Raw genomic sequence first — 18,979 nt, 5'->3', positions numbered from 1 at the left:
ATTATAGCGCCCCTAGTGGTCAAAGTACACCAAATGCATTGTGCGTCCTCAGGATCGGGTCCTGAGTCCATGTACCAAGTTTGGTTTTGATATGTAAAGGCGTTACTGAGATATGAGCTAATTTCCTGTATCTCTAGCGCCCCCCTAGTGGTCGAAGATCACCAAATGTATTGTGTGTCCTCACGATTGGGTCCCAAGACCATATACCAAGTTTGGTTTCCATATATGAAAGCATTGCTGAGATATGAGCCTACTTCCTGTGATTATAGCGCCCCCCTAGTGGTCAAAAGACTCCAAATGTATTGTGCATCCTCAGGATGGGGTCTCAAGTCCATGTACCAAGTTTGGTTTTGATACGTGAAAGCATTGCTGAGATATCCCTTCACTTCCTGTTTGGTGGCTTCGCCACCAAATTTGATTGGCTGTTACGGGCGAACGGTTTTAGCTTTGAAGACAAAAAGGGATAACTTCTTTGAGGCTTGGACTGAAGATTATGTGTGTCAAGTTTGGTGTCAATCGGACAAACTTTGTGACCTGTGAAAACTTTTAGGTGTTTTTGATTAAATCCAATATGGTGGAAAATCCATCATGGCGGAAAATGACGTCATACAGTGCATTGAACTCAGCTTGATCTATGGATTCCAACGATACCTCATATTTGACAATCGGGCCAACGGGTCAAAAGTTACCTGCATGAACGCACGTCCAACTTTGGCCTGTTGGTGGCGCTAGCGTGCTCGAGGTGCCGACTTGAAACTTGGTGAAATTAATCATGGGACTGTGCCTAATTTGTGTGCCAAATTTTACAACTTTTTACCAGACCGTTCTATGAGCTCCCATAGACTTCCATGACGGAATAATAAGAATAGGAAAACGTAGAAACACAATCAACACTATCAACACTATGTTTAATTGAGAATAGTTCAAAGACAATAATCTAAATGCTGTTTTGCTGTTGTTTACTCAATTCCAAAGACATACACGTCCATGCCGGATTAGCGATTGAATTTGCATGCTCATGTTTTAGGGACATTGGAAATGGGCTTCAATGCCCTCTTAGACGGACCTGCAGAGCAAATCCCAAAATTGCCGAAAGTTCGTATGGGTATTCCCAGGCTACTTTTGAACCTCAGGTGCACTGCATTAAAACCAGACCTTTTTCTAAAGAAAATTATTGTGTGGGCTCAGGAAAACTCCTGACAACCATTTATTGTCTATGAGCACAGTTTAATGCTCCATTCACAAACTACCATGCAAAGAAGAAATTGTATTAAGTCATGATACAGAAATATCTGAGCTTGAGGTAATTTAAAATGGACTACGGTAAAGTTGAAAAAGGCCCTGTGGTTAGACCAATCAAAATGTGCAATTTTTTGGAAATCATGGACTCCTCTGGGCTAAAGAGGAGAGGGAGTATTCAACTATCCAACGTATCCAGACAATGTCTTTTCAGGGAAGACCTTGAATATTTCCGGAAAACAATGGCAAAATTAATTCTGCACCTATTTACACAGTATTTCTCCATAGAGGAAAAGTCCAGGTGCTACAATGGCCTGTCTGTAGTCCAGACCTGTCTAATTGGGGGCATCATGGAATGAAAAACTATACCATTTCTCTCCTTCAACAGTTGATATGGGTAATTTCACAATCAGGGTGTGCACTTTGTTTCAAAAGGGTCAAAAAATAAATCAGTTAATGTAATTTTTGGGGTTTTACACATTCAATACTGTATATCTGTAGAAGGATAAAATGTTGTTTCAAGGCATAGGCTCACTCCAGAACTCACACCAGTGGATTGGTCTTAAAGGAGCCACACCACTTTTATGACACTATAGCTGTTCTGTTGACCTTTAGATTTGTTGCTACTGGGCATGAAGGGCAGGCCAATTATGAGTTTTGTCCAACATTGATGGTATAGGTATAGGTTTAGAAAAAAAGTCAGCACATTTTAATCATATTGCAATAATACCAATAACCGTGATCATTTTGGTCATGATTTTTCATCAAATGTTCATACTGTATCTCTAGTGGCTGGTAGACTTTGGAATCCACCAGCCACAATGGTAGGTGGAAAAAAATATTTTAGGCTATTTCCATCCCTGATACATATGTACACTCATGCACACATTCATAAGTCTCAATCTGTCCATTTCTTTCCACAAAACTCGTCAGAAGTCATAATTTAAGGGGTTATTTTTCAATTTTTTCTACTGAGCTACTACCTTTTTCAGGTGGGCAGGGGGGCCCTTTTAATGTTTGTGCCCAGGGGCCCAGTGGCTCATAATCCTTCCATGCCACGGGGTTAAAACACTGGTTTTCAAGTGCAATTAATAATTTAATTGTACATTTTGAAGAAACTTTTTTAAAACATAAATCAGGGATTATACTGTACATAGCAAAAAAGTCAGGGGACAGACATTTTGTAAATTAGGTTTAGGGAAAAATTTAACGCACACGCACTATGACTTCACAAAGTCTCACTCCAGCCAAACACCCAAAGTTGGCAACCCTGAGTCTAGCTTATTATACTGATCTGTCATGGATTTGCACTGAGTTGATTCTCAATAATACGGAACAAAATTGCGTTCCATATCAGTAAGGAACATGTCCTTTTCCTTTCCTTTCCGATTCCGTATTTTACAGAACGGTTGGCAACCATGCATAAAAAAAACTATAGAAAAAGAATGATCCTCAATAGTTAGGTCAAATAGCCTATGCTTCACCCAATTGGAAAATGTAGAATAACCCCATATCAGCCCATACTGTCTTTGAAGAAGGCGCATTTTAGTGCAGGCGTTGGAAAGTATACCTGACCTCGCGGACGAGGCACTAATCCAGAGAATGTCTAATAAGGGACTAATCCTTGTAAAAAATATATATTTTTTTAGCACAAATATGTTGATTATTTTATATAATCATTGTACCAAATGTTCAATGCTATAATTGTATAATTTATATCACAATTGCATAAGAAACTCTCACGTAAAATTTAACAAATAGCTATTACAATCAGGCACATCGTAAGACACCTTCGGGTCTTGAAAGACAGACATTTGCGCTGGGAACCCTGGGATCTTCCTTTCCAGCGAGGGCTCGTAATCTATAAACATGGGTAGGTGTATGTTTTTACAATTTTGTGCTTATTGGTATGTTATGTATTGTTTTATTTAGCTCTAAACGATAAAAGTAAATCTTATGAGCTGCTGTTGCGTTTCAACTAAATGCTAACGCAAGAAGGATTGTGTTTTAAACGTTTTTTTCAATCAAACGTAACACAACGTGGAGCTCGGCCACGCCATTTTATGGCTAACGTTAAATCATGGTCGAATCAAGCGAGCGATAATCAAGTGTCGTTCATCCGATGCCTTCCCGTACCCCTCTTTCATAAACAAGTTTTTTATAAACAATAAAAAGCAAGCGACACTTCACTGAATCTTAGAAATGTAATGGACGACTATTGATATTGCACGAGGCCGCATTTGCCTCGATTTTGGAACATTAGCATAGCATCTTTTGATAAGTATGTTATTCACCAACATTGAGGGTAACGTTACAATGTTAGGGATATTGACTGTAAGGTGGATCGTCTATGCAGTTTGGTTCTGAACAGCACAAAGTAATTGGCATAAATGTGACTTAGTCAATTGTTCCTTTAACAAAAGTGAACGATATTGATGAGCGAAATCTTTAAAGCTGTGTTTGCTTGTAAGAATATCCGAATCAATCTTGTGAACAACGTTAGCTGTTGGTTGTGTTGTATTAGAGTAGCTTGACGTTTTTAATCTCGTACATCTCTGACGATTAAGGGATGTTGTGTTTCGCATCTTCACAGGCAAGTGTCGTGGTCTGCGTACCGCCAGAAAGCTGCGGAACCATCGCCGTGAACAGAAATGGCACGACAAGCAGTACAAAAAGGCCCATTTGGGTACCGCACTGAAGGCCAATCCCTTTGGTGGCGCGTCTCATGCCAAAGGCATTGTCCTTGAGAAAGTGTAAGTGAGGTTCATGGCGTTATAATTCTGTACATATTATGAAATACCATAATTGTGAGGCTGTGTAAGAACTAACATGGTTTTCTCATCACAGTGGTGTTGAAGCTAAGCAGCCCAACTCTGCTATCAGGAAGTGTGTCAGGGTCCAGCTGATCAAGAATGGCAAAAAAATCACCGCCTTTGTTCCAAATGATGGTTGCTTGAACTTCATTGAGGTAAGTTAATATTCAATTTTCCCAAATATTCATGTCTGTTTGGGAAATCAGTGATTATTTACTCAGTTTAGCAAATGTTTTCCTCTTAAATGCCATGTAATGTCCTGTGTCCATTTGGAGGGTTTTTTCTGCTGGCATGTCCTTCAACCCAGTGTTCCATCACAGATGTTCTACATTGCTTAGTTTCTGTAACAGTGTAATTAGCTTGCTAATATAAGTGTAGACAGTGTGCTGGCAGACAACTCTCAAATTGGGATTTGTATTGTGTAATACAATAGGGTTGGGATTCAGGTATTGTAACCTTTGTTACAGTAATGTGATTTTTAGATTGTACACTGACTGTTCCTCAGTAACTTCAGATAAAATAAAAAAGGTATACAATTACGGAGTTAAGTCTGCCATTTATATCAATTTTGCAGTTAAGTTATATAATTGCTATTTTCAATTAAAAGCGCTTAAAGACACTGGATGTAGTACATTTCTCCAGGTGGCTGCATACATGCCCTCTTTGGGAACAACTGAAAAAACATTGGTGCTCAGAAAAAAATGCTAAATGGACACAGGCCCCTGTCTGGACATTTCTTTGCTATAAGTAAAGTTAAAGTTGACATCCTCACTTTCATTGTGTTTAGGAAAACGATGAAGTTCTTGTGGCAGGATTTGGTCGCAAGGGCCATGCCGTTGGTGATATCCCTGGTGTGCGATTCAAGGTGGTGAAAGTTGCCAATGTGTCACTTCTGGCCTTGTACAAAGGCAAGAAAGAGAGACCAAGATCATAAAGCACCTTTGAATACAATAAAGGTTTTTCAATTCTGAAGCCATGTGTTAAGATTTCTTGTATATCATTTTTAACAATGTGTAGTATTAAGGGTTAGCAGGTTTATTTTGTTGGGGCAATGTGTAAATATAATTCCTCGGCTCTTTGGCAACCATTCCATGCCAATCATTGAGACCATTTTTGTAGAGCTCTGATTTTGGAGGCTAACACCTGCAATCCACATACCTGCAAACTAGTCGCTTTTCGGCGAAGTTCGTTGTTTTGAATCAAGATATGTCATTCACTTGAATCGTGAAGATTTGTGAGACTGTTGTTGATTTCATACGAGAGTGATGGAGAGAGAGTGACAAGACAGACAGAATGACAGGCATGGTTGGCTTCTCTGCTATTTTTGCAGACCTACCTAGCAGTAGTTTCTGGGCGGGTTTTATCTCTCTTTCTGTTACGCATAGCCTGCCTGCAGCAGTGACATGAAAATAAAATTGTGTTCGGTATATGGAAGGCTGGCCCCATTGTGTTGCAAAACATGTAGCCATCTGTGAAGAGATTTGGCTTGCACTTCCCTCTAGCTGCATGAAGCCAATTGACCACAACATTCCCTACTGTGTTCTTTTACTGAGTTCAGACATGTACTGTATCTGGCTAGAGAACTATCCAATTTAAGCCAATTGCCAATTTAAGAATGCTTGGTTAAAGCAACACCAAAGAATTTTCCTCTGTCGCACGCACGCTATTTGTTTATCGAGCACTGGCTTTGCAAATAACGATGTCAGACAAGGTAGAATATGCTGCATGATTTTATGAAAGTATGATGTATTGCGACATGAGATGCAAGTCAAATTTGTAGTTTCTTATGTCTTATTCCATGGAACTACAGATCCGCTACCCGATCTGGCAAACTTACATAGTGCGGTTATAGCCGATAGAGGGCCGCGAAGCGGATGCAGAAGTACTGTTCACCCTGATACGAGTTGATTAACCACTGAAATGATTTTGGAAACATTATTTTAAGGAACAAAAAATTCTTTCGTGTTGCTTTAAGGACAATTTAGCTTTACCAGAACCCCCACCATCACCTTGCATTTGTGTAGCAGGGTTAACAAAGGTAGTTATTCAAAATAATGTGAAGGGTTCAAACTTCAGCATAGGAAGATGAAATTGACAAGACAAAAAATAAATTGTGAAACAGTGTATGAACAAAGGAAATATAAAGGTACTTAAACATTTCAAAACGGTGTCGAGGTTGAGGACTGAAGAAAGGGACAGGGAAGAAAGTTTGACCTGGCCCTGAAATTGAGAGGCTCATCATTTTTTGGGAATGTCAAAAATGTAGAAATGGACTGAACAATAAAAGTGCGGAATAGCAAGTAGCAGAAAAAAATGTGGCAAGAAAAATCATGTGTATACTATAACTGGTAAAGGCATAAGATATTGGAGATGGCTAAACTTACCCATGACTAGGAGCAGCCTAAGATCAAAAAGATAATCTTGAACTCTTTATTCAACTGTTCTGCTCTTAGACATCTGCTGTTGTTTCAGGGAGATTACCCCACTTGGAGTGCATGAGGGTGAAAAAGCTGATGTTTGCTTCATTGCGCTTCGTAACACGGTACATTAACACCAAAGATCCTTGATTACTAGCAGCTACAACCCTCACTGTTAACACTGCGCATTTCTCCCTCTAGGCTGAATCTCAAAGTGAGCCCTGAAGACTAAAGACTAAGTGAGTGAATGTGTAAGGCAACATGGGCATTTTGAGAGCTTTGATGGTAAATAAAGATGTTTCCATTGATTGTTTAAAAAGGGTATGATTTTGTTTGATTCCATGTTTCTACCACATTGTCTTACAACCTTTAGCCATGTGGCAGTGTAATTTTCAGTCAGAACAAACTTATTGGTCAAGAGAAAATCAACATTACATCAATATTTGCCAGGGGTATAAATAATTTTGGCATAAGTTATAACATAGATGCTATGACCACAGTCCATATTGTATAGGAGGACTGCCTGTAAAAGAAGTCAGGTGGACAGCAGGCAAAGTGATATGATGGGAGCTGAAAGAGACAGGCTCATGCTGAAAAGTCAATTTCTCCCCTCCCCTTTTGTGTGGCATTGGATGGCCCTGGGGACAAAGGACCTTCTCAACCTGTCTGTTGAGCATGACTGGGACAGAGGTCTGCCACTGAACATGCTCCTCTGTTTATTGAGCGTGCTGTGTAGTGGGTGGTGGTCATTGTCCATGATTGCCAGCATCCTGCTCGTGAGGCCCCTGAGGCGCTCCGGTGCTGCTGATTACAGCCTCTGAGAAGCAGTCTTTCAGCCTGACCAACTGTGGTCTCTTCGTCAGGTAGTCTGTGATCCAAGATACCAGGTGAGCATCAACCCCCATCTGCACAAGCTTGTCCCAATCTGACAGGCTGATGACTCCATTCCATTAATTCATTTGAAACTGGATGCCTTCAAGATGCAACTTTGAACAAAAAGTTGATTGCTTTTATGTTGCCTTGACAGTATGGTATGATTTTCAAAAATAGTCAGTTAACATCAAAACTCTTGAAAGATATGCCTCTGATTATTGTTTTAAGTTTCTCAGAGTATAAACCTACTTAAAAAATGGTTTCCTAATTAGGGTTCTGTATGATTACATTATAAACATTTGAAGAACATTTGAAGAGTACTTTTAAGACACAGATGGATGAATCTGGTTACAATGCCCTCTTCCCACCTAGGTTAAGGCAGCAACCTATAAAGATCATCACTACAAAGCTGAAGTAAAGGCACTGAACTTAAAAGTGCTTGTCATAAGATTTCACTAAAACTTTAAAGCAACACAACGGTAATAATTGACATGCCCCAGTCATCAAAAAACAAAACCACATTTTCATTGACTACCCAATTTATAGCTAAAGCGATCAACAGCGATGCACATCAACAATGTCAGAGATGACATTCCTCATAATTATAAATCAGTGTATCATTAGATATGTTTGAAGTCATTATTTTGGTAAAGTGTTTAAGGCTAAGTGTGAGAAATACATTTGTAAAGGCATTACTTCAAAACAGTCCTGATGAATCCTGCCATCTAGTGGACACAGACTGTATCTAAGCTAACTGCTGATCACAAAGACAATATTGCGCAGCCCACGCAAACTGCTTGAGCTTTAGATAAGATTTGAGTAGATAAGAACTACTTTATTCATTCAGAAGGAAATTTGATTGTCATAGAGGAACATTTGGGGGAGATTAGCTTGCCACTGAAGGTATTCATCTACTCAAGAAGTCTATGTAGGGGATGAGAGTAGGGGGGAAGTTAAGTAGTACATGGGTCATAATCAGAAACAAGGGGTTACTAAATTTAGCATACACTAAACTTGACATTGTGTCAACACAAGAATAGATTATGTGCCCCCATTTAAAATGATTGTAGTCCTCCTCACAGGTCCTCTGTACTAAATATTCACTGAGAATCATGCTAATTAAGGTCAGTATTACTGCTGTATTGATCAGAATGGATGAGAGCCCCTCCTGTGCTCTCTCTTAGTAACCCAAGTCTGAAAAAAAAAAAGTCACTGAAGATCAGTAGGCCAGCGGGGAAGAGGGGGGAAGTGCCCTGGGTCTGTCTCGTGATCAGTTATTTATAGCTATGAAGCAATATTTATATCTCAGTGTCCAGTAAGTGCTATCATTCAGAACCCCACTAAAGGACACAACAGAAACGCTGCTTGCTGATGATCGGTAATATAAAATAAGATATTTTAGTTAAAAAGGGTTACCTGGTCTATTTTTAGAAGAATTGACAGAGGAGAACTGTATGTCTGAAATGTGTGGCTTTGCCAATATTCAGACATGTCTCAGTATTCATCTTAAGAGTTCTATTCAAGTGTTCAGTACAATGATCAGTGAAATGTTTGTGTAAGTAATAGTGATATAATATATTGACATGTGCCACATTAGGTAATTTGATAACATGCACTCTTTATTTGCTAACATTCGTCTCTTTACCAACCACTGTTTTTCAAAGATCACCTGCATTCACATAAAGCTGGACATTGAGCAAGAAAGAGACAGATGGACATGGAATCATCAGCATTGATCCTGGATGAGGACATAGCCACACAGTTTGGGATTGAACAGAGCCTACTGGAGCACAGCAAACAAACGGAGTTACAGGGATACTCGGGGAGTGCACATAGGTAGTGTCATCTAGAGAGAGATTTTGCTTCTTGAATTAAATATTTGAGGTAGGAAGAAGGAAAAGCATAAATATTGGTGGCAAAATAACAATTACAGCTAATAAATCTCAAATGTCAGTTAAGGAATTAAAGGCATGTCCATTGTTTTTTTGAATATTATTATTATTATTTCAGGTGAGATCCACAACCATGTGGGTATTTAGAACTGAATAACGGCAAGGTGTACTGAACACCACCCAATCAATAGATAAGTTACATCACAAATTAAATCGTAGGTGTATGTGTGTGTGAAGAATTAGAATAGCGAGACATTTCAAACATAGGGACAAAGTAATCATTGTATTATAATAATGTGTTTTGTTTACGTAGCACTGTTCAAGTATATAGTGAGCACAAAGTCCTTTACACAGAGAAAGATAAAACAAACAAACAACTAGGGGTCATGTCTGGCTGAGATGGGTTTTGGTGTGATATGAGGTGATGAGGTATAAGGTAGACTGTTGCATCTTTGAGGCATTGTACTGTAGACCCATATGGGCTCTAATGACATGCCATCTCCAATTGACATTAGAAATGTGGTCAAAATGTCACATGACGTTAACTGACAATTACTTTTGGGTTTGTTTTGATAATTGAATTTGTTCTTTCCAAAGAAACTATTGCTCTTCATAGTGAATATGTACTTGATGTTGGCTTGTGTTCACAACAATCTTTCAATCAGTCTTCACACATAACAGCTGGCATTGAATGTTGCAAACTGCTTGATACCTTCATTATCCATCAACATCATTTTGCTTTTCACAGGATTATTCAACAGCCTTCTAAACTGGACAGAGTCCTTACTGCCATTAGAACAGGTATGAGTGAAACTTGACAGAATGCACAGGTGCACACATTATTCAGGGCATACTGAAACCTGTATTTCTCTGCATTAGGGGATGAGGTGGTTCTCCGCAATCTGACAACCCACCAGAAAGCCTTTTCTGATGCAGACAACAGAGGCTGGGTGGCTTTACATGAGGCAGCCAGTCAGAGTAACTACACACTCCTAGAAATCACTTTTGCAGGTTTGTTTCAAACCTGTAACATCCACTGACACTGAACTGCAACACTGCCAAACTCCATGGCAGGTCTATCGGTTGGCACAAGTGTAATAGCATTGAGCAATCAGTTTACCAGGCTAATGTCTGAACTGTGTGTCTTAAAGCTTCCCCGAGGGATGCAATACACAAGCGTACGTACAAGGGAGAGACACCCCTCTTCCTGTCTGTGGAGAAGGGTCTGATCGAGAATGCTTCTTTTCTCCTGGACAAGGGCAGCTGTTTCAATGTTTTCGATAATGAAGAGACGACACTACTTGTCACAGGTAAATAAAAGTATCCTAATGTATACAAATGAATTACAGGGTGGTCAAACCTTTCTCTCTTGAGTCTGACTCTTGACATATCCTGTGGATTAGCCATACATGTGGCGTCTCTCCCCTCCCTTGTTCACTCTGCGTTGTGTATTGTGGAATAATGGACGCTACAACCGACCTTAGTTTGGCTGTTTATTGCTCTCTACCTCTCTGAAGCATGAAAGATGAAAGAAAAGCAATCAGGCAGGAATCGAGCAGGACGCAAGGAGCAGGAAAATAGTATGTCTGGTGAAAATTTAATGCGAAAAGCCTCACTGGAAGTATACTTACTAAAAAAAATGTTGACGTGTTCAATACTTATTTTCTCCGCTGTTTTCATGACATTTCATTCACACTGATAGCAGCCAGTACTGCACACTCTGCAACTTTCTAATGAGTACACACAGCACTCAAAAAATCCTCCATAGAAATGCATGTTAGTTTGTAACGCCAATATGGCAGTTGCCTACACATATCTCGCCCACAATTCAACATGTGAATACATTGTGCCAATCATGTGGTGTGTTGTTAATATATCATACCAATCATGTGTTGTGATCTCACCGCTGGAGCAAGGTTGGTGTCGTGAAGCCTTGCGCAGGAGCATTTCTGACGAAATAGATGCCCGATAAGTGCCCAAAAAGCGTTACAATGTGGTCGCCGAGTGGAGGGACTTGCCTAAAAGGACTTTGCTGCAGCGTGAGAGAAACTTTTAATATTGTGCACCGGGGCAAGAGATAAAAAACGAAACCCGTGTATAATGGGCATAACATAAGTAGACAGTTTGCATTAGGAAAAATGCACAAAATACAAGTGATGAATATGCATAAAAAAGGCCGAGATGGCACGTTTAATATGACACCACATGCCTCTGCCATGGGACAGTTGCAAAAGAGGCAGAGTAGGGAACTACATCAAAACTAAAGTGGTCTCAACCTGAGAAACAACTACTGTCACACCCACGCCACACCCCCTTCTACTCTACCCTATGAAGATATATTTGGTGCAAAACTCTTGAGCATTTGTGGCAATAGATTTTGTACCTGTAGCCAAAAGCCACAGATGTGTATCAGTAAATTTGAACACCTGTATTTACAGCACATTTATGTATTTACAAATGCGAGAGCATGAACAAAATGTGTACACTTGTAAACGTTTATGTGACGAGCTGAGACTAGAATTTTTTCTTCCAAATGCATTTATTCAATCTATGGGTCTGACCATTTTTTCTCACGCACACCAGTCAGTAACTACAACTGCTTGAATCTGCCACTAGAAGTCTCAAATGCTGTTTTCCGTGCTCTCATTTTTGCACCACATGTGATTGAGATAAATGGTGCAAAAGTGATTTGTACCTGTAGCTTTGATTTGTATCTGTAGAGCTAGGGGACGGGCACTCGATTTTTAGACACAGTGACGTTAGGCATTTAAAATGAGACATAGGCTACCTACGGTACTCTGCAGATCAACCGCTCCGTAAAAAATGGAATCGTCCCGTATTTGAAAAGAAAAAGATGTGTTCCGTATTGAACTGATACGGAATGCATTTTGTTCCGTATTTTTGAGAATCGAATTCATCCTGCTGTCATTCATCTCTCTCAGTTTGTCTGTCATCACTATCCCAACAGAGAATGCACTTATCGTTTGAGTCACATAGATTATATTACGCTGATAGCAGCGTGAGATGAAATGTCTTGTTCTGAGTTTTACAGTGCATCAGAGCTAGCCTACTTGCTGCTGAGACAGAAAAAAGCCAGAGAAAATATTTCCTTCACCAAATTCAGATTTGTGCTTCTGTGTTTCTAAATGATGTTCACAAGATGTTTTTTTTTTATTATTATAGCCTACATTTCAGAGTTGTTTGGTTTGAGTAGAATATACTGAAGGCAAACAGTCATTTCATTATTAAGTGTATTTGCATCAAAATTATTCTTGTTTTGCACCAGAAAGAAAATGAGTAGTACATTAATCCAATACAGAGCTCTGGAGGCGTCATTGCAAGAATTGTTTTTTATATATTGTGAGAATGTGCACTCGTTTGACCAAATAGATCCTAGATCAGTGTTTCTCAAAGTGTGGTTACTGCCTTTGTGGTGCGTGAGGTTTTTTTACTGGTTAAGTGGTCCTTAGTCTGAAAAAGTTTGAGAAACACTGTCCTAGATAGTTGATCAAAATCATGTCAAATTAGAGGACATGATGTCAAGATGTTGTTGATGTTGAATAGTGAGGGGATTGTTGATATGTTGAAATGTGTCACACTGGTGACACAATTATTTTAAATATCTCGCTGAATAAACAGGAAATGTGTGAAAGACGCAATGCATTAGCTAATTTGGCTGAAACAACAGGTTATTGATTATTATGGTAATGATGATATTCACATGTCCAAATGCATGTCTGGCATAGCGCCACCATAGAATCGATAGCAAAAAAATGGCACACACTTCAGAACTACACAACTGTAGGTGCTCGGGCGGCTACATTAATAATCCGTACAGAAACAATAGGGCTTTGCACCTCTGGTGTGCGGGCCCTAAATAAACGCTCACTGGACACTTTGCTTTACTTGCTAGTACCCTCTTTTGCCTTCAGAACTCCCTTACAGTAATTGACATGGCATAGATTCAACAAGGTGGAGTTTTAGATCCATATTGACATGACATGATAGCATCATGCACTTGCTGCAGATTTGTCGGTTGCACATCCATAATGTGAGTTACCCATTCCACTATATCAAAGATGCTTTGTTGTGTTGGATTGAGATCTGGTGTATAGGCCATTTGAGTACAGAGGACTCTTTGTTATGTTCCAGTTTGAGATGATTCAGGCTTTGTGACATGTCTGATGCTGGAAGTAGCCAGAAGATCGGTACACTGTGGTCATGTACATGGTCAGCAACAATAGCCTGGTAGGCTGTGGCACTTAAATGATGCAACACTGGTACTAAGGGGCACAAAGTGTAGCAAGAAAATACCCCCCACACCATTTCATCACCACCACCACCAGCCTTAACTATTGATTTAAGGATTGGATGGATGCATGCTTTCATGTCGTTTACACAAAGTTCTGACGCCATCCGACTCACTAGACCAAGCAACATTTCATTAATCATCTGTTGTCCAATTTTGTTGAGCCTGTGCAAATTGTAAAACATTATTTTCAGCCTTTTAATTGGTCATATAATGTGCTTTCTCAGCCATACGAAACAACAATCATGACATGATGAAGATGTTACTCTGTATGGGTGCCAACGTTAACCAAGAGGGAGCAAACCAAAGGACTGCTCTGCATGAGGCTGCCCGGCTGGGAAAACAGGATTTTGTGGAGCAGCTATTGAAGGCTGGCGCATGGCCTGACCCCCACAGCGCCTATGGGCTCACTCCTCTGGCTCTTGCAGCTCAGATTGGACACATGGGCATTGTCCACACATTGCTGAAAAGAGGTGAGCTCCTTGCATTTACATCAAGTACCAAGCCTAAACTTAATTGCAAAAATACACAATAGCATGTATATTATTAAGAGAACTGACATGGTCCTGGATAATTGTGCTTGCTAGGGGCTGATGTTAAGTCCCAAGCACAGGACAGTGCCTCTATATTATTTGAAGCTGCAGCATCTGGAAATGCAGAAGTAATTTCCCTCCTACTAAAATATGGGGCAGATCCTGATGTGCCCAAACACACAGGGCATCTACCCATTCATAGAGTGGCTCATCGTGGACATGTGGCGTGAGTAGCACTTCCTAAGTAATTATGCTCAGCTCAGGAATCTTTCTACTTGTATTATTCAAGATAAACATAAATATGCACACATTAGCTTATGCACTGTAATCACAGGCAGATCAGCCAGGCCAAAATGTATTACATGGTTGACATAAAATCTCAATTAGGACTGACTACCAACAGAAGCACCAAATGTACTTTCATCTACAGGGCACTGGCTCTCCTTATCCCTGTGACAACGTTTGAGGCCGTGGAAGATAGTGGCATAAGCCCTCTGCACTCTGCAGCTGCTGGGGGCCAGACACAATGCTTGGAGATGTTGTTGTCTGCTGGCTACGACCCCAATTTCATGCTCCACCCTTGGGTGCGCCGTAATTATGATGACCAGCGCAAGTCTGCCCTCTACTTTGCAGTGTCCAATGAGGACCTACGCTCTGTAGAAATTCTGTTAGAGGCTGGCGCTATGCCCAACCAAGACCCTGTGAAGTGTCTGCATGTAGCATTACGGACGGGTAACCATGACTTGATCAACCTGCTGCTCCGCTATGGTGCTAATGTCAACTACGTCTCACGTGTCAATCCCACACATTATCCCACGGCACTGCAGCATGCTCTCAAGGATGAGCTCCTCCTGAGAATGCTGTTCAATTATGGCTATGATGTGAAGCGATGCTTTGACTGTCCCTATGGCCAAGGGTCCCATGTGCCTCCTGACTATGAGGGCTGGAGCAACACGGTCATCAAGGACACCATGGTAAGTGGCAGAGAGGGAGGATCAATGCAGGTTGTTTATCTTATTAGGCAGCTTAAGTATTGCATTATCTCTGACTGGAACATGTTTACATTCTCTCACTCCTCACAGTTTTGTGAAGTCATCACATTGCACTGTCTAAAGCATCTGACTGGACATGTAGTGCGCGTCATGATGGATTATGTTGACCATGCCACCTTCTGCTCCAAACTCAAAGCTGCTCTGGTGGAAAACAAAGAATGGCCAGATATCTGTCAGATTCAAGGTGAGTAATGATTACCCCTTTAGGAGTAATGCAGCAAACAGGTATGTTTTTAAACGCTCTTTTCCACTCCTCCTGCTCAGCCATTCTTGATATGGTGGCTCCTCTTTGTCACAAGCGTCCGAAATTTAAATCTCAAGTCTGGTTAGATTGAGATGATGCCTCCCGCTCACTCAGGCAGGCCTGCCGGAGAGCTGAATGGAAATGGCATTTTTAAATCTACTTTAGCATCTTTCCAGACAGCCGCCAAAGCAGCCAGAGCTAAATACTTCTCTGATATTATTTATCAACATGCTAACAGACCCAAAATTCTGTTTCACACTATTAATCAAATCACCAACCCTCCACTCTCACCTGCTCCCTTCACAAGTGCTGATGCTTGTGAGAAATGTAAAAAAATGTTCATTGATAAAATCGAAAACATCAGAGCACTGTTCTCTCCCCCTCCTCTGCCTTCCCCCCCAGTTAAGGTGTCTTCAGGCCCTTTATTTACTTTCAGTCACTTTGCTGATGTATCGCTAGCAGATCTCAAGGACATAGTCCTCTGTATGAAACCCACATCTTCCCCTGGTGATGTTGTCCCCTCTCCTATCTTGAAAGATGCCTTTGATGTGTTGGGCCCTTCCATACAGCTTTAAGCATGCGGTGGTCCAACCCCTGCTTAAAAAGCCCAACCTGGATGCAAATTCTTTGAATAATTACCGCCCCATCTCTAAACTCCCTTTCCTTTCCAAGGTACTGGAGAAAGTAGTGCTGGCCCAGTTGCTTCCCTTCCTGACTGAGCATAACATCCTTGAGCCCTTCCAGTCAGGTTTTAGAACACTCCACAGTACTGAATCGGCTCTGCTAAAAGTCACCAACGATCTGCTTCTCACTCTAGATTCAGGTCAAAATCCAATCCTGGTTCTATTGGACCTCAGCGCAGCGTTTGATACTGTGGACCACAACACCCTCCTTACCCGTCTTGAAGACTGGGTAGGCATAAAGGGGACAGCACTACTTTGGTTCAGCTCCTACCTCAGACACAGAACCTTCTCAGTATCCCTTGGTTGCTCCTCTTCCTCCTCAGCTCCTGTTTCCTATGGGGTCCCGCAAGGCTCCATTTTGGGCCCTTTGCTGTTCTGTTTATACATGCTCCCCCTTGGTGACATCATCCGGTGATATGACATCTCTTTTCACTTCTATGCTGATGACACCCAGCTATACCTGCCCTAGACCCCTGATTGAAGGAAAATTAGCCCACCTCTCCTCTTTTGTCAAGCCACATGCCAAAAATCTAGGTGTCATCCTTGATTCAGAGCTCTGTTTTAAAAGGCAGATTAGCTCTGTTATCAAGAGTAGCTTCCATCAGCTGAGAATTATTTCCCATATCAAACCCTCTTCTCCCAAGGACTTAGAAACAGTAATTCATGCATTTGTTACATCCCGGTTAGATTATTGCAACTCCCTCTATCTTGGTCTCCCCCAGTCCCAACTTTCTCGTCTACAATTGGTACAAAATGCAGCTGCTAGGTTGCTTACTTATTTGCTTTATTTTCTATTTTTAGCCATATCCTCTGTACAGCACTTTGGTCAGTGGAAACTGTTTTAAATGTGCTCTATAAATTAAATTTACTTACTTACTTACACTTACTTAAATTGTTCATTAATAAAAATAGAGAGATGCGGGGGTGCTGTGGCGCAGCAGGCTACAGCGCCCGTACCATGTACGGGTCCAAGTGCCCACGTGGACCCAGGTTCGAATTCGACCTGCGGTCATGCCCCGATCCCACCCCATCTCTCTCTCCCACTCACTTCCTGTCCATCTTCACTTAACTGTCCTGTCGGAATAAAGGCTAAAAGCCCAAAAAATATACTTAAAAAAAAATAGAAAGATGTGTAGCTGGTTAATTTCATTTCAATTATTAGAATTCGGAGAGAAGCTTATTCTAATTGAACATTCCAGAAAATGTGAGGCCCCTTCAACACCTGTGCCGGCTGAGAATCAGGAACTGCCTTGGCCGCTTACGTCTCCGAGCACCTGTCTTCATGACCTTCCTCCCTTTGCCAGATCGTCTTAAGGAATACATCCTGTACCGTGAATATGATCTCTACGGACAAAGAAACAAGATGAGGCATGTGACATGAAGTCCTGAGATTGACTGTTTAGCTGTTTGATGTTTGAATTGCTACCAGAACAAATGCACTTTTTGTTTCCCATGAATTTACAAAAGCATTGGCAACACAAGATGTGACATGCCTATTGAAGGTCAAACTGCTCTTAAAATATTTGCAAATGTAGCCAACATTTTAATAGCTAACATTTGCTATGGTGATTTAAAAGTTATTTATTTTAACATTTGCTTTTAATTGACAGAATAGTGGAAAGCAAACAGAGCAGGACAGTTTATGGGGAGGCTATATTGACAAATGACCCACATGCATCGGGCTAAAATCCAGGTCCTCATGGGTGCTCGCTCGTGCCTGTATGGTAAGGGACACCATTGCTATTGCAGTGCCATAGCTCTTTTAAATATTTCCTCGTACTCAATGTGCTCTAATTCTCAATATTTTGAAATTGGCTAATTTCGCGATGTGTCTAAACATACAATGTTTGGTAAACCAAGGCAAGATTCTTAATTGTTTACAAAGCGATTTTAGTGAACTATTACTGAAATTGTATTTGACTGTTCATAGTGTTTTGTTGATTGTTTACATTACATTCTGCTACAGCGATACTGGAACAAGCACTGCAGCACTTGCAAGGCAAGTTATCTTCGATAAACCACCTTTTGTGCAATGTTTGTTGCAGTGTCTCTGTGTTTCTAGGCAACCATTCCGCTATAAAACATATTTCCTGAATTATTATTTATGAATAAATCATTATATTATCATTGCTGTTTCTTTGTTATTTTTCTGAAATGCAAATCTGTCTTTAGTTTTGTTATTTTGTTTTCTGACATCTAATTGTGTGACCCTTCTGGACCACCACAGATGACATGGGTTTTCAGCTAATTTATGAAGATATTCTCATAAATACTGAATTTTAGGAATTTCAGGAATAACATTTGACTCCTATAGGCTGTCACTAAAATACACTGCTCAAAAAAAAATAAAGGAACACTTTGAAAACACATCAGCTCTCAATGGGAAAAAAGATCATGCTGGATATCTATATTGATATGGATTGGGTAATGTGTTAGGAACGAAAGGATGCTATATCGTTTTTTGGAAATTAAAATTATCAACCTACAGAGGGCTGAATTCCAAGACCCCCCAAAAATGAAAGTGGAAAAATGATGAGGCAGGCTAGTCCATTTTGCCTACATTTAATCGCAGCAACTCAAAATGGCACTCAGTAGGTCGTATGGCCCCCGCATGCTTGACAATGTTGTCAAGCTCCTAATGAAATGGTGGATGTTGTCCTGGGGGATCTGCTCCCAGATGTGGACACGGCCATCACTGAGCTTCTTGACAGTCTCTGGTGCAACCTGGCGGTGTTGGATGGACAAAAACATAGTGTCCTAGAGATGTTCTATTGGATTTAAGTCAGGGAGTGTGGGGGGACAGTCAATGGAATCAATTCCTTCATCCTCCAGGAACACCCTGCACACTCTCGTCACATGTGGCCGGCCATTGTTGTGCACCAGGAGAAACCCAGGATCACTGCACCAGTACAGGGTCAGACAAT

The 18,979-nt window shown here is 40.7% G+C and overlaps 2 protein-coding genes across 2 annotated transcripts; both read left to right on the top strand.

Moving 5' to 3' along the window:
- The first annotated feature begins 3,016 nt into the window (after positions 1 to 3,016).
- On the top strand, positions 3,017 to 5,024 carry rps23 (ribosomal protein S23). Its single transcript, XM_076268297.1, has 4 exons — positions 3,017 to 3,112; positions 3,833 to 3,992; positions 4,087 to 4,207; positions 4,840 to 5,024. Exons 1-4 carry the CDS (start codon positions 3,109 to 3,111, stop codon positions 4,984 to 4,986), a joined length of 432 nt encoding a protein of 143 aa, XP_076124412.1. The 5' UTR covers positions 3,017 to 3,108; the 3' UTR covers positions 4,987 to 5,024.
- Positions 5,025 to 9,010: 3,986 nt separating this feature from the next.
- Positions 9,011 to 18,083, top strand: asb14a (ankyrin repeat and SOCS box containing 14a). The gene is made up of 9 exons (XM_076267882.1): positions 9,011 to 9,178; positions 9,983 to 10,035; positions 10,114 to 10,245; positions 10,386 to 10,544; positions 13,771 to 14,016; positions 14,131 to 14,302; positions 14,507 to 15,050; positions 15,159 to 15,312; positions 17,255 to 18,083. Exons 1-9 carry the CDS (start codon positions 9,054 to 9,056, stop codon positions 17,434 to 17,436), a joined length of 1,767 nt encoding a protein of 588 aa, XP_076123997.1. The 5' UTR covers positions 9,011 to 9,053; the 3' UTR covers positions 17,437 to 18,083.
- Positions 18,084 to 18,979: the final 896 nt, after the last annotated feature.

Source organism: Alosa pseudoharengus, unplaced genomic scaffold (assembly GCF_046254945.1).
Source record: "Alosa pseudoharengus isolate Yale_2024_CS ecotype anadromous, Long Island Sound unplaced genomic scaffold, YU_APseudo_1.1 YU_APseudo_1.1_scf_5, whole genome shotgun sequence".
NCBI classification, from domain to species: Eukaryota; Metazoa; Chordata; class Actinopteri; order Clupeiformes; family Clupeidae; genus Alosa; species Alosa pseudoharengus.
This window is presented reverse-complemented; position numbering and strand designations above follow the sequence as displayed.